Raw genomic sequence first — 16,457 nt, forward strand, 5'->3', positions numbered from 1 at the left:
GCAAATAGCTACTTTGCAGATACAGAAAGTAATAGGGAAGGGTAACACAAAGTGATCATTTGAGAATGGAATTGAATACAAATATAGAGGTTAATGAGTTAAATAACACTATGGTCTCACCAAGTCCTATGCAAGTAAAGATGTTCATGCATTGGAAGCAGTCCAGAAGTTTCCTAGGCTAACATCTGGAATTGGAAAATTGTCTTATGAGAAAAGATTGGACTGGCTGGAGGTCAGAAGAATGTGAGGCATGTTCATTGAAAAATAAGACTCCGAGGGTTTCTGTTTAAAATAAGCGGTCACCAATTTAAGGCAATGAGGCCACCTATTTTCTCTGAGTGTCAATAAATCTTTGATGGAAAAGGGAAATTCCCACAAGAGGGAGTTACTAGGTTTGGAGCAGATCTTCTTTCATGGTTGGAAGGAAACTATCGTTTTGCCACTGTCTTCAAATGCTGGGCCTTGATGCCGGCATCAACATCAATTTCTCTAACTTCCAGTAACCACTTCCCCCCCTCTTTTGTTTTCTCTTATCCCTCCGGCCCCTTTACTCCTTCTCTATCCCCTCCCCTGCCCTCACGACATGCCCATCACCCACACCTTCCTCCCTCTGGTTCCCCCACCTCCTTCCCTTTATTCCATGGTCTACTGTCCTCTCCTATCAGATTCTGTCTTCTTCAGCACTTTGTCTCTTCCACCTATCACCTCCCAGCTTCTCACATCATTCCCACTTTCTCCATCTTCCCCCACCCTCTCCCCCCTGGATTCATCTATCACCTGCCAGCTTGTGCTCCTCCCCCCAGCCCCACTCTTTTATTCTGGCTTCTGGCCCCTTTCTTTCCAGCCCTGATGAAGGGTCTCGACCCAAAACATCAATTGTTCATTTCTCTCCATAGGTGCTGTCTGACCTACTGAGTTCCTCCAGCATTTTGTGTGTGTTGCTCCATATTGTTTGGTTGCCCTAGTATTTTTCTAGACCATTGAACAAGTGGAAAATTGCAATCTCAGTTAGAGGTTTTTACAGAAAGATATTGCAGCCAATTTGTGTACATTAAGATCATACGGAAAGCAGTGATATAAATGATCAATTAGTTTGCTTTTGGATCAAGGTACTTTGAAAGAAAGGACATCTTTTCCAGGATAGCATAACATTTGTCTCATTTAGGTCAAGGCCAAGAATTATTAAGATAATGATTCAAAGAGTTAAATCCATCAATTCAATCTTTATTTTTCAATGAATAAAACATAGGTTATTTGTACAAAGTTAGTAATCAGTAATAATTACACCAAAAATGTTAATGAAAATAGCAACGTTTACATCCACTATTTTAATAAAGAGGAAAATTAAATATGCCCAGTATCTTAACAAAAATCACAATAACTATGCATTTGGTTTACATACAACCTCTCTCAGCTGTTGGTCTGGGTTGGCTCCAAGTCAGCAACTTCCTTCCAACCATAGTGACAAGCAAACCTGCATGTGGTCAGTGTGCCTCCATCAAGTGGTCTTGCTTCTAAGTCCTGTGATCTCGCAAATGAATGCAGTAACATTCCAATATTGTGTCTTATTGCATCACTGGACATTACTACAGCACTACATTACTACAGGCTTCCACCATTTAAGGATTTATTGGTCCAATTATAGAGAAGGTGGTTTCAGTGCATGAGGGGGTCATCCCTCTTGGCCACATTAAAATCCATCCTCATGAATTATTAAAGACTCCAAATACTTCTCAAAGATGAGTACATGGATTGATGCTGTAAAATGTTCAGTCATTGTCATTTAAAAGCTGTATTGATGGGGCTGATACCTATTATTTTGAGTTTACTCACATTCCAATTATTTAATGAATGGATAACTGTTCAACCAGAGGCCTCTGCGTTACACATCCAAGAGATGATTGAACAGTGTTACACTTCAAATGGTCACTACCAGCTATGCTAATGTGGAAATCACATTTACACCATGATCCCAGAAATTTAACAGGTAGGACAGTCAGCTTGATTGAACCAAAAATATTATTAAGAGGTCAAATTTAAAATAAAACTATTTCAAGAATTATATTTTAGGTTCAAAAGATTATCAAATTGCTCTGCAAACAATGGTTCTTACAATTGTGCTCAAGTAGTGTCATGGATATTTAAAATCCACATTATGAAGCAGATGGGGCCTTTGCTTTGAGCCTCACCTGAGAAAATGCACCACTAACCATGTAGAGACTCCCCTACCCATGTAAAAAAAACTGTGACCATCCACCTCATCTATGTCTCTCATGATTTTATAAACCTCATGTCACCTCTCAGCCTCCTACGCTCCAGGGAAAACAATCCCAGCCTATCCAATCTCTTTATAGCTCAAGCCCTCCAGTCCCAGAAACATACTTGTGAATTTTTTCTGAACCCTCTCAAGCTGAATCACATCTTTACTATAGTGTGGTGACCAGAACGGCACACAATACTCCTAGTGCAGCCTAACTGACATTTTGTACAACTACAACATGGCGTCCCCACTCCTGTACTCAATGCCTTGACCAATGAAGGCAAGCATGCCATATGCCTTCTGCATCACCTTGTCTACCTGTGTTGCCACTTACAGGGAACTATGTACTTGTGCCCCTAGTCCTCTGTTCAATAACACTCCCCAGGGCCCTGCCATTCATTGTGCATGTTCTGCCCTGGTTTAACTTCCCAAAATGCATCACTTTGCACTTCAGACAATTAAATTCCTTCTGCCATTCCTTTGCCCACTTTCCCAGTTGATCTATATCCTCTTGTAACTTTAGACAACCTTCTTCACTGTCCACTATGCTACCAATTTTAGTGTCATCCACAAACTTACTAATCATATCACCTACATTCTCATCCAAATCATTAATATATACGTATAACAAACAACAGGGGAGCAAGCACCAATCCCTGCGACACACCACTAGTCACAGGTCTCCAATCAGAGAAACTACTTTCCACTACTACCCTCTGCCTCCTACCACCAAGCCCAATTTTGTATCCAATTGGCTCGCTCACCCTGGATCCCATGTGTTCTATCCTTCCAGACCAGCCTACCACGACCTCATCAAAAGCCTTGCTAAAGTCCACCTTGCCCTCATCAATCCTCCTGGTCACCTCTTCAAAAAATCTCAAATTCGTAAGACAGGATCTCCTATGTAAAAGGCCATGCTGACTATCTCTAATCAGTCCCTGCCTTTCTAAATGCAAATAAATTGTCCCTCAGAATCCCTTCCAATAACCTTCCCACCACCGATATAAGGCTCATTAGGCTGCAGTTCCGTGGCTTATCCCTGCTGCCCTTCTTAAATAAAGGTACAACATTAGCTACCCTCCAGCCTTCCAGGACCTAATTAGCTAACAAAAAAATACAAAAATCTTTGCCGGGGCTCAAGCAATCTCCTTCCTTGCTTCCCTTAACATCCTTGGATACACTTGGTCAGACCCTGGGGATTTATCCACCTTTGTGCATTTCATGAGATCCAGCATGTCCTCCTTCGTAATGTTGATATGCTCCAAGATAGCACTGTTCCCTCCTCTGAACTCACTAGCTTCCACGTACTTCTCCATGGTAAAACCAGACAAGTAGTATTCATTTAAGGCCTCGCCCATTTCCCGTGGCTCCACATATAGGTTAACACACTGATCTTTAAGGGGACCTGTCTCCCTAGTTACCCCTTTGCTCTCAATACACAAAATCTTTTAGGATTCTCCTTGATCTTATCTGTCAAGGATATCTCATGGGGGCTTTGATGTTCTCCTTAATCAATAGTGCAACTCCCCCTCCTCTCTTACCTCTGTCATGCCGAAAACACCAGTACTCTAGAACATTGAGCTGCCAGTCCTGCCCATCCCTCAAACATATTTCCGTAATAACTATAATATCACAATCCCATGTGCCAATCCATGCTCCGAGTTCATCTGCCTTATCGGTGAAGCTTCTTGCATTCAAGTAAATGCAGTTTAGCCCATCAGATCTTCCACGCTCTCTGTCCTGACCACTAGACTTGCTTACTTCAACTTCTATGTTTGCTTCAACTTCCTCATCTGATACACTACTACTTTGGGTCCCACCCCACTGCCAAAACTAGTTTAAACCCTCCCAAGGAGCACGAACAAACCTCACTGCAAGGATATCAGTCCCCCTCTAGTTCAGATGCAACCCATCCCTCTTGTACGGTCACCTCTGCCCCAGACGAGATCCCAATGGTCCAAGTGGCTGAAGCCCTCCCACTTCCACCAGCTCTTCAGCCACACATTCATCTGCCTTGTTGTCCTATTTCTACTCTCCAAACACTTTGGTGCTCTCTGTGACGGCTACTCGGAATACAAGATTGCATTCACAACAACCGGGACAAATATATCACTTGCTGATGATATAAATAATCTCCTGACAGACTAAATACCCACATGGCAAGCCGCTCATTCCATGAACCAGACTTCCAGATGGTGACCACATGGTCAGCTCTAAGACCATGTAATCAATTAGCTTAATAAATCTCTGGCCATATTAAATCCACACAAGGAACAAATAATGAACTGTAATAATGGCACTTTCTGTCCAACTAGATTCAGTCCCAATGGATGAATGCTGATCTCTTAAACAGCAACATTTAACCTCAGTGACTGCATGGGATCACCAAGATAAATACGAACATACAAATTAAAAGCAGAGGTAGGCCACCCTCCCCTTTGAGTCTGCTCTGCCATTCAATTAGATTATGGTTGATCTGATTATCAAATCAACAGGTTGAGTGAACTCAGCCTTTTCTCCTTGGAGCGACGGAGGATGAGGGGGGACCTGACAGAGGTGTATAAGATCATGAGAGGCATTGATCGTGTGGATAGTCAGAGGTTTTTTCCCAGGGCTGAAATGGTTGCCACAAGAGGACACAGGTTTAAGGTGCTGGGGTGTAGGTACAGAGGAGATGTCAGGGGTAAGTTTTTTTTACTCAGAGTGGTGAGTGCGTGGAATGGGCTGCTGGCAACAGTGGTGGAGGCAGATACGATAGGGTCGTTTAAGAGACTTTTGGATAGGTACATGGAGCCATTGAGCTGAGAAAAATAGAGGGCCATGGGTAAGCCTAGTATTTTCTAAGGTAGGGACATGTTCGGCACAACTTTGTGGGCCAAAGGGCCTGTATTGTGCTGTAGATTTTCTATGTTTCTAACTCCACATTCCCAACTACCACCAATAACTTCACCCATTTGCTTACCCTAGGATAAGTCCTAAGACTTTATGCCATATGGGTCTTCATTTTCTTCATGCAGAATTGAAAGGTTACACGCAAGAGACCACACACTCAGACAGTTGTGCTGAGCTAATATGGCAACAAGAGAAATCACTTTGGTGTTCATCGGATGTGTGTTTATAAAGTCCATCTTTCAACTGGTACACTTGACTAAATGTCTGACCTTTCTTTAGAGCAATAATAATGACACACCATTGAGTGAAGCCATTGTGGTGGCCATGGACCTTTCAAGATGATGGTTAGGTCTTAAGAACCATTTATCAAAATAGAGAAGGTCATGCTAAGGAGATATAATGCAACAAGGCAGAGTCTCATTCAAGGTACACAATCCCCAGGTCAAACTACAAACAGCTCTCATTTCTATAGTAATCATGCATTTGCTGTCTTTAACAATAATACATGAGAGTTGTACTTCTTCCAAACATGAAAAACCATTCCTGATAGGCAGCTCTTTGACTATCAGAGTCACCAAGAGTCTTTTTTTTGTGAAAGAACATATTTTCCATTGACAGAGGGCAACCTTCCATAGTCCAGTGCAATAAGAGGCGAGAGCAATTTCCCCAACGATGGTTAATGTGCAGACATCAGCCAGAGCACTATCCTTATCATTCAGTCAGCACCTCACTTACTGGGATGAAATCAAATGACTCGAAACAGTGCTTCCATAATTTGTCATCTCTCTACATTGCAAGCCTTAACAGAATTTCATAAAGGTTAAAGTACTGAAAGAAACTATTTGGCACATCAAGTTTTGCTGGTCCTGTGCATGAGCAATTCAGTTAGTCCCATTTAGACAATAGACAATAGGAGCAGAAGTAGACCATTCGGCCCTTCGAGTCTGCACCGCCATTTTGAGATCATGGCTGATCCTCAACAATCAATATCTTGTTCCTGCCTTGTCCCCATATCCCTTGATTCCCCTATCTATAAGAAACCTATCTAGCTCCATCTTGAAAGTGCCCAGAGAATCGGCCTCCACTGCCCTCTGAGGCAGTGCATTCCACAAATTCACAACCCTCTGGGAGAAGAAGTTTTTCCTCACCTCTGTCCTAAATGGCCTAGCCCTTATTCTTAAATCATGCCCCCTGGTCCTGGACTTCCCCAACATCTGGAACATATTTCCTGTCTCTATCTTGTCCAATCCCTTAATAATCCTGTATGTTTCAATCAGATCCCCTCTCAATCTTCTCAATTCCAGCGTGTACAATCCCAGTCTCTCCAACCTCTCAGCATAAGACAGTCCCGACATCCCCGGAATTAACCTCGTAAACCTACGCTGCACGCCCTCTATAGCCAGGATATCCTTCCTTAACCCTGGAGACCAAAACTGTACACAATACTCCAGAAGTGGTCTCACCAGGGCCCTGTACAAATGCAAAAGGGCCCTGCCCTTTCTCAATAACCCGGCAATCTTTTCTCCTCTCAAGGGGTAACAACTCCCTTTTGAACACTGATGGAACTGTCTGCATAACCATTCACTTCCATCACTTCTACCACCACCCTTCACCCCACCAATGCATACCAGATCCTAACCACCTGCAGATAAAAGAGTTTTACCATTTGTTACTTTTAGTTCTTTTCTTTTGCAAATAACTCGGTTTCTTTGCCCTTCCATTAATGGCCCTTCCCGGGCATCAACATCTCAGAGCATCTATCCTGGGCCCAACACATTGATGTAATCACAAAGGCAGCACGCCAGCAGCTCTACTTCTTTACAAGTTTGAAGAGATTTGGATCTCACAAATTTCTATAGATGTACGACGGAGAGCATTCGGACTGGTTTCATCACCACCTGGTATGGAGGCTCCAATGCACAGGATTGCAAGAGGCCACGGAGGGTTTATAGACTCAGCCAGCTCCATCACGGCACAACCCTCCCCACCATCAAGGACATCTTTAAGAGGTGATGCCTCAAGAAGGCGGCATCTATCATTAAAGGACCCTCACCATCCAGGACACGCCCTCTTCTCGTTTCTACCACTGGGGAGGAGGTACAGGAGCCTGAAGACCCACACTCAGCAATTCATGAATAGTTTCTTCCCCTCCACCATCAGATTTCTGAACGATGCATGAACACTACCTCATTTTTTTTTTTGCACTATTTATTTTTATAAGCTATAGATTTTTTATGTCTTTGCACTGTACTGCTGCACTAAACAACAAATTTCATATCATACGTCAGTAATAATAAATCTGATACTTATTCTGAACAGCTTCCCCCTATCTACTTTGCCTTGAATCTTTATCATTTAACTATTTCAGTCAGGTCCCCTCACAACTTACTTTTCCAACAGGAACTGAGTGGGAGCTTCAATCAAGCAGCATCTTCGATGACGTTGAACTTCCTGACTGTTGTCGGAGTTCCACCTGTCCAGGCAAAAAGAGTGTTCCAACATGCTCCTTACTTGTGCCTTGTAGATGATGGAAAGGCTTCCATCAGGTGAGTCACTCAGCACAGAATACAGAATCTCTGATTTGCTTGTGTAGACTTCTGTGGCTATATTTTTCTAGCTAGTCTGAGCTGAGTTTCTGGTCAATGGTGATGCACTGCAGAATGACTCAGTAATGCCATTAAACATCAAGGATAAGTGACTAGACTCTCTCTTGTTGAATGTGGTCGTGCCTGACGCAAATGCTAGTCACATTTGAATATTGTTTCGGTCTTGCTGCATACAGGTATGGACCGCTCTATATTCTAGAGTTGAAAACCCATTTGAACACTGCAATTTTAAACAAACATTTCCACCTCTAGCCTCAGAATGGAAGAAAGGTCATTGACAAATAAATATACATGGTTGGGTCTAGGACACTGCCCTGAGGAACTCTTGCATGATGTAGAGGGGCTGGGATGACTGATGCCCAAGAACAACAATAAGCTTCAATTGTGCTAGTTATGACTCCAACCACTGTAGAGCCTTCCCCTTGTTCCCCAGTTTTACCAGGGCTCCTCGATACCACATTCAATGAAATGCTGCCTTGATCTCAAGACCAGTGACTCTCACTTCATCTCTGTAATTCAGCTTCTTGGTCCACATTTGGATTCCTGCTATGATAAAGTCTGGAAGTGACTAGTCCTGGCAAAACCATTCCTTCTCATTTCCTCTCTGTTACCCATTTCCAGACAAATCCACATTTAGAAGTTGCAGCAGTATATGATGCAGGTTACCTGGAGCCTAAGGTCACAAGTCCCAACAGCTGCATGATATTCCTCTCGATTAGTTTATTTGCATGCACCAGTTGCCATATAAGCCAGAGCATTGTAAAAAGAGGGGCAATGTTCCGTAAGGAAGTCAGGGAAGGAAGATTACAATTCTCTCAAAACTTGTTAAAAACTAGCATAATGCTTATTTACCGATCTGAAGTTGAAACAGAATTTCTCAGCCCTTGTGTATTCTGCATCTCCTGCAACCTGCAGATGTTCCAAATCACATGAAAGGATGAATAACTCGTCAGTGAAAATTTTACCGAGGACCTTTCTTGTTGCTTGAACAAGGGAGCAGTGGTCAAGGCATTGCAACATCTGAAAAATCGCCAACCATACACATGAACCGCTGCCCAAGGTCATGCCCAAGTTTAAACATCGAAGCAAATGAGTGCTGATTAGGGAGAGCGAGCAGGAAATAGACAGGAGTTATAAAGAGTTTGTAGAGAGTACATCTGTGGCGGTCCCCCTTGAAAATCGGTATCTCATTTTAGATTCTGTTGGAGAGGATGACCTGACAGAGGAAGGCCACGGCAACCAAGACCTTGGCACTGTGCCTGGTACTGTGGTCCAGCGGGGAAAGAGAAATGCAGTGGTTATTGGGGATTCTATAGTAAGGGGTACAGATAACAGATTCTGCAAAACCAACAATGAATCTCGGATGGTGCGTTGCCTCCCTGGTGCCAGGGTACAGGATGTCACGGACCGGGTCCAGAATATTCTGAGGAGAAAGGGTGAACAGCCAAAAGTCTTGGTACATGTAGGTACCAACGACATAGGTAGAAAAAGAGAAGAGGTCCTGAAGGAGGAATACAAGGAGTTAGGGAGAAAGTTGAGAAGTAGGACCTCAAGGGTGGTAATTTCAGGATTACTACCTGTGCCATGTGCCAATGGTAGAAAGAATAGACAGCTCTGGCGTCTATTGATGAATGCGTGGCTGAGTGACTGGTGCAGGGGGCAGGGCTTCAGGTTTCTGGATCATTGGGACCTTTTTTTGGGGGAGGCATGACCTATTCGCTAAGGATGGGTTGCACCTAAACTCCAAGGGGTCCAATATCCTGGCGGGAATATTTAATTTAGCTGTTGGGGAGGGTTTAAACTAATCTGGCAGGGGGATGGAAACCAGGATGTTGGGATACAATATGTTAGGGTAAGGGAGGAAGTTTATAGAAACAAGTCCAAGACAGTGTGCAGTGAGGATGGCAAGAAGGACAGGCAGGTGAGAAGTCAGGATAATTTGCTGAACAACAGAAGTACAACAAATCAGGATGTTAGGATACAGGATGTTAGGATGGAGGACGAGGTATATAGAAACATGTCTAAGATAGTGTGTAGTGAGGATGGTAAGAAGGACAGGCAGGTGAAAAGTCAGGATAATTTGCTGAACAATAGGAGTACAACAAAATCAATAGTAGATACTGCACTAAATGTACTATATTTAAATGCACATAGCATTAGGAATAAAGTAGATGACCTAGTGGCACAACTGCAGGTTAATAAATACGACATTGTGGCAATCACCGAGTTATGGCTTTATGACGGATGTGATTGGGAACTGAATGTCCAGGGGTACACAGTGTACAGGAAGGATAGGCGGGTAGGCAGAGGGGGAGGTGTGGCCATGATGGTTAGTAGTGATATAAAATCAATAGAAAGGAAGGACATTGGGTCAGAAGAGGCGGAATCCTTATGGGTGGAGCTAAGAAATAGCAAGGGTAAAAGGACAATAAAAGCACTTATATATAGGCCCCCTAATAGCAGTCAGGAAGTGGACCATAAGTTGCAGTTTGAAATAGAAAAAGCATGCCAGAGTGAAAACGTGAAGATAATTATGGGGGACTTTAACATGAAGGTGGACTGGGAAATCCAGCAAGGCAGTAGATCTCAGGAGAGTGAGTTTGTGGAATGTCTACGGGACAGTTTTTTGGAGCAACTTGTTGATGAACCCACCAGGCTGTTTTGGATTGGGTGATGTGTAATGAGCCAGAGGTGATTAGGGAACTAAAGGTACAGGAACCATTGGGAACTAGGGATCACAATATGATTGAGTTCAGTTTCAAATCTGAGAAGGAGAAGCTGATAACTGGTGTATCGATATTTCAGTGAAACAAAGGAAATTACAGGGGTGAGAGAAGAGTTGGCCCAAATTGATTGGAAGAGTAAGCTAGCTGGAGGGACGGCGGAGCAGAAATGGAAGGAATTTCTACACGTAATAAGGAAAATGCAGGATAGATATATTCCAAGAAAAAAGGTTTTGAATGGAAAAAAGGCACAAATGTGGATAACGAGGTGAAGGCTAAAATAAAAGCAAAAGGGAGGGCATACAAGGAAGCAAAAATTAGTGGGAAAACAGAAGACTGGGAAACTTTTAAAAACCTGCAGAAAGAAACTAAGAAGGTCGTTAGGAAAGAAAAGATGAATTATGAAAGGAAGTTGGCAGATAACATTGAAAGGATACGAAGAGTTTTTTAAAATATATGAGGAGTAAAAGACAGACACGGGTTGATATAGGACCAATCGATAATGGTGCGGGAGAGATTATAATGGATGATAAAGAGATGGCAGAAGAACTAAATGAGTATTTTGCATCGGTCTTCACTGTGGAGGACATCAGCAATATACCGGTTAGTCAGGGGTCTCACCGAATGGAACTGAGTTCAGTTAAGATTACTAGAGAGAAGGCGCTAGGAAAACTAAATGGGCTAAAGACTGATAAGTCTCCCAGACTGGATGAGGTGCATCCCCGGGTTCTGAAGGAAGTGGCTTTAGAGATAGCGAAGGCACTGGTGATAATTTTCCAGGAATCGATAGACTCCGGCATGGTTCCGGAGGACTGGAGGGTCGCAAATGTAGTTCCACTGTATAAAAAGGGTGGGAGGCAGCATAAAGGAAATTACAGACCTATTAGTCTGACGTCAGTGGTGGGAAAGTTATTGGAATCGATTCTCAAGGATGAGGTTATGGAATACCTAGATGTGCAAGGCAAGATAGGTCCTAGCCAACATGGTTTTGTGAAGGGAAGATCCTGCCTGACCAACCTATTGGAGTTTTTTGAAGAAATCACAGGTAGGGTGGATAAGGGAGAGGCGGTAGATGTTGTGTATTTAGACTTTCAAAAGGCCTTCAACAAGGTGCCGCATAAGAGACTGATTGGGAGGTCATGGAATTACAGGTAGAATAACTGAATGGGTGGAGCATTGGCTGGTTGGCAGGAAGCAAAGTGTGGGAATAAAAGGATCTTGTTCTGGTCAGCTACCGGTTACTAGTGGTGCTCCGCAGGGGTCGGTGTGGGGGCCGCTTCTTTTTACCTTGTACATTAACGATTTGGATGATGGAGTAAATGGTTTTGTGGCTAAGTTTGTGGATAACATCAAGATAGGTGGAGGAGTAGAGAGTATTGAGGAGACAGGAAGGTTGCAGAGAGACCTAGATAGTTTAGGAGAATGGGCAAGGAAATGGCAGATGAGATTCAATGTTGAGAAATGTGCAGTTGTACACTTTGGAAACAGAAATAAATGGGCAGATTATTATCTAAAAGGAGAGAAAATTCAAAGTACAGAAGTACAAAGGGACTTGGGGGTACTCATGCAGGATACCTTAAAGGTTAACCACTAGGTTGGATCGGTGGTAAAGAAAGCGAATGCTATGTTGGCATTCATTTTGAGAGGTATAGTGTACAAAAGTAAGGAAGTGTTGATGAGGCTCTACGGGGCAATAGTGAGGCCTCATTTGGAATACTGTAGATGTGCTGATGTTGGAAAGGGTTCAGAGGAGATTTACGAGGACGATTCCCGGAATGAAAGGGCTTACGTATGATGAGCGTTTGTCAGCTCTTGGACTGTACTCACTGGAGTACAGAAGAATGAGAGGGGACCTCATAGAGACATTTAAAATGTTGAAAGGACTGGACAGAGTAGATGTGGCTAGGCTGTTTCCCTTGGTGGGTGAGTCCAGGACCAGAGGGCACAATCTTAGAATTAAGAGGGTACAGGTTTAAAACAGAGATGAGGAGAAATTTCTTTAGCCAGAGGGTGGTGAATTTGTGGAATTCCTTGCCAGGTACAGCAGTGGAGGCCAGATCATTGGAGGTGTTTAAGGAAGAGATAGATAGATATCTAAATAGTTGGGGTATCAAGGGATATGGGGATAAGGCCGGAAATTGGGGTTAGAATAGTTTTTTTTTCACCCTCCCCCCCCCCCCCCCGCCAATTTCTCATTTCTTTTTCTTTTCTCCCTTTTCCTTGGAGCAGATTCAATGGGCCAAATGGCCTACTTCTGCTCCCTTGTCTTGTGATCTTGTGATCCTCACTTCTTAAGACTATTCCACCATTCATTGAGGTTATGATTGACCAGAGACCTAAAAACCTTTTGTTCTTGAATAACTTTGGTTGACAATCAAAATGAACGACTGACCAAGATATTGTTGTTTGCAGAAAAAAATTCCAAAATCCTTCCATCCTTCAGCTCCCACCTAACAATTTTTTAAAAATTAAAATGTAAAAGCAGTTACTGAGCTTTATTCTACATTTAATATATATTGCACCTGCCCAAGAGTATTTAATGGCACATTGCAGAGGGGATTCCACTTTGTGCCTAAAGGATAAAGAAAGGGTACCCCAAGACATAGGACTAGAACCATATGTAGAAAAGCACAATCACACACACCAGAGTACCTTCCCCAACTAAATTCAAGGATGTCAGAGAGTTTTCAGTTTTCTTCCTCGTGGTGCTTCAAATTTGCACTCTTTACCTCTGAGATGCTAATCTATCATGGCAATCACTAGCTCTCTGTAGTGCAAAATGAACAGCAAAATTCTTAACCTTTTTAGGGACACATCCACAGACCATTAGTCATGGGCCCAAACCAGCATGTACTCTTCCATAATCTCACGTTATACTTATTTCTGAACTTTAGTGACCTATGCCGCTGCCAGCACATTCTCACATCACCCTGAATACTCCCAAGCTAGAGACTGAAATACTTACCATTAAATTTGGAGCGGATGTTTGCCAGCTCTTTGTTGATTCTCTTTATTTCTGCTTCTTTACTTTTACCTACAAGGTGGAATATAATGAGAAGTATATGCTACCTGATCAGAATTTGCACCATGAAACAGGTGAGGAGCGGGTGTCAAGGGAGCACATTGCTGGTGGGTGCTGAGATGTGGATGGAAAAGGGTGGGAAGCTAGGGGGAGGAGCAGGAGAACGTGGTGGATATGGGCGAGATGGGACAGATTAGGTGGGTGGGGAGGGGGGGTGAGGCGTGTGGGGGGAGGGGGGGTGAGGCGTGTGAGGGGGGAGGAGGGGAGGGGGGAGGAGGGGAGGGGGGAGGAAGGGGAGGGGGGAGAAGGGGAGGGGGGAGGAAGGGGAGGGGGGGAGAAGGGGAGGGGGGGGGAGAAGGGGAGGGGGGGAAGGGGAGGGGGGGAGAAGGGGAGGGGGGGAGGGGGGAGAAGGGGAGGGGGGGAGGGGGGGAGAAGGGGAGGGGGGGAGGGGGGGAGGGGGGAGAAGGGGAGGGGGGGAGGGGGGGAGAAGGGGAGGGGGGGAGGGGGGAGAAGGGGAGGGGGGGAGGGGGAGAAGGGAGGGGGGGAGGGGGGAGAAGGGAGGGGGGGGAGGGGGGAGAGGGGGAGGGAGGGGGGAGAAGGGGAGGGGGGAGGGGGAGAAGGGGAGGGGGGGAGGGGGGGAGAAGGGAGGGGGGGAGGGGGGAGAAGGGGAGGGGGGGAGGGGGGAGAAGGGGGAGAGGGGGGGGAGGGGGGAGAAGGGGAGGGGGGAGGGGGAGAAGGGGGAGGGGGGGAGGGGGGAGAAGGGGATGGGGGGAGAAGGTGAGGGGGGAGAAGGGGAGGGGGGGAGAAGGGGAGGGGGGGAGAGGGGGGAGGGGGGAGAGGGGGGAGGGGGGGAGGGGGGGAGGGGGGGAGGGGGGGGAGGGGGGGAGCGGGGAGAAGGGGAGGGGGGGAGAGGGGAGTGGGGGGATAGGGGAGGGGGGGAGAGGGGAGGTGGGTAGAGTGGATGGTGGGGAGGAGGGGAGGGGGGAGAGGGGAGGGGGGAGGTGGGGATGGGGGGTAGGGGGGAGAAGGGCGAGGGGGGGAGAAGGGGAGGGGGGAGAAGGGGAGGGGGGGAGAAGGGGAGGGTGGGAGAAGGGGGTCGGGGGGGCGAGGGGAGGGGGGGGAGATAGGGGAGGGGGGGAGAAGGGGAGGGGGGGAGAAGGGGCGGGGGGGGAGAAGGGGAGGGGGGGAAGAAGGGGAGGGGGGAGAAGGGGAGGGGGGAGAAGGGGAGGGGGGAGAAGGGGAGGGGAGAAGGGGAGGGGGAGAAGGGGAGGGGGGGAGGGGGGAGAAGGGGAGAAGGGGAGGGGGGAGAAGGGGGAGGGGGGGAGCAGGGGGAGGGGGGGGGAGAAGGGGAGGAGGGGCGAGGGGGGGAAGGGGAAGGGAGGGGGGGAGGGGGGGAGGGGGGGAGAAGGGGAGGGGGGAGGGGGGGAGGGGGGGAGGGAGGGGGGGAGGGGGGAGAAGGGGAGGGGGGGAGAAGGGGAGGGGGAGGGGGGGGGAGAAGGGAGGGGAGGGGGGAGAGGGGAGGGGTGGAGAAGGGGAGGGGGAGGGGGTGGAGAAGGGGAGGGGGTGGAGAAGGGGAGGGGTGGAGAAGGGGAGGGGGTGGAGAAGGGGAGGGAGGGAGAAGGGGAGGGGGGAGAAGGGGAGGGGGGAGAAGGGGATGGGGGAAGAAGGGGAGGGGGGAGAAGGGGAGGGGGGAGAAGGGGAGGGGGGAGAAGGGGAGGGGGGGGAGGGGGGGAGAAGGGGAGGGGGGGAGGGGGGGAGAAGGGGAGGGGGGGAGGGGGGGAGAAGGGAGGGGGGGAGGGGGGGAGAAGGGGAGGGGGGGAGAAGGGGAGGGGGGGAGAAGGGGAGGGGGGGAGGGGGGGAGAAGGGGGAGGGGGGGGAGAAGGGGAGGGGGGGGAGAAGGGGAGGGGGGGAGGGGGGGAGGGGGGGGAGGAGGGGGAGGGGGGGAGGAGGGGGGGAGAGGGAGGGGGGGAGAGGGGGGGAAGGGGGGGGGGGAGAGAGGGGGGGGAGAGAGGGGGAGAGAGGGGGAGGGGGAGAGGGAAAGAGGGGGGGAGGGGGTGAGGGGGGAGAAAAGGAACCCCGGGGGGGGGTGAGCGCGAGCCCGGCACGCGCTGCTGATGACCGTTGGAGGGACGGCGCTCACGCGTCCCGGGCGGGAGTCAGGGAGTAGCGCGCGCGCGCGCCCTCCCTCCTCCCTCCTCCCTCCTCCCTCCTCCTCCTCCTCCCTCTCCCTCCCTTCCCTCCCTCCTCCCCCCTCCTCTCTCCTCCTCCCTCCCCCTCCTCGTCCTCCTCCCTCCCCCTCCTCTTCCTCCTCCCTTCCCCCTCCCTCTTCCTCCTCCTCCTCTTCCTCCTCTCCTCCTCTCCCCCTCCTCCCCCTCCTCCCTCCCCCTCCTCTCCCTCCTCCCTCCCCCTCCTCTCCCTCCTCCCTCCCCCTCCTCTCCCTCCTCCCTCCCCCTCCTCTCCCCTCCTCCTCTCCCCTCCTCTCCCCCTCCCTCCCTCCTCTCTCCCTCCCCTCTCCCTCCTCCCTCCTCTCCCTCCTCCCTCCTCCCTCCCCGTTACGGTGCTGAGCCTCTGGCTGCCGTGGGTACTCACAGTTCCTGATGTCCGATATAAAGACAGCCAAGCCTCGCATCCCATCCCCTCTGGTCACCGCCGGCATCATCGTCCCGCAACGGATCCGGATGCCAACCAGCCGCCACACCGACCCTGCGCCTCGACCACCGACAACAACCCCGGCGCTCAGCCACGCCCACTGACCGCAGCTCCAGCCGCAGCCACGCCCACTGTGTGCGTCGCAGCCCTCAGCCGCACCCCCTGTCTTAGACCACGCCCGCTGACCGCAGCTCCAGCCCCAGCCACGCCCACTGTGCGCGTCACAGCCCTCAGCCACGCCCCCTTGCCTTAGGCAACGCCCACTGACCGCAGCTCAAGCCCCAGCCACGCCCACTGAGTGCGTC

At 48.3% G+C, this 16,457-nt stretch overlaps 1 protein-coding gene across 1 annotated transcript in view; it reads right to left on the reverse strand.

Annotated features, from left to right (window-relative positions):
- The window catches only part of LOC127577906 (AP-2 complex subunit alpha-2-like), a 93,950-nt gene extending 77,738 nt beyond the window's left edge, over positions 1–16,212 (reverse strand). Inside the window, exons 1-2 of the mRNA XM_052029555.1 lie at positions 16,093–16,212; positions 13,447–13,515 (exon numbers count right to left, since the gene is read on the reverse strand). Of these exons, the coding sequence (XP_051885515.1) occupies positions 13,447–13,515; positions 16,093–16,162 (139 nt within the window). The 5' untranslated portion in view covers positions 16,163–16,212. The remainder of the gene's footprint in view (positions 1–13,446; positions 13,516–16,092) is intronic.
- Positions 16,213–16,457: the final 245 nt, after the last annotated feature.

The sequence above is a fragment of the Pristis pectinata genome, chromosome 14, assembly GCF_009764475.1.
Source record: "Pristis pectinata isolate sPriPec2 chromosome 14, sPriPec2.1.pri, whole genome shotgun sequence".
Classification (NCBI taxonomy): Eukaryota; Metazoa; Chordata; class Chondrichthyes; order Rhinopristiformes; family Pristidae; genus Pristis; species Pristis pectinata.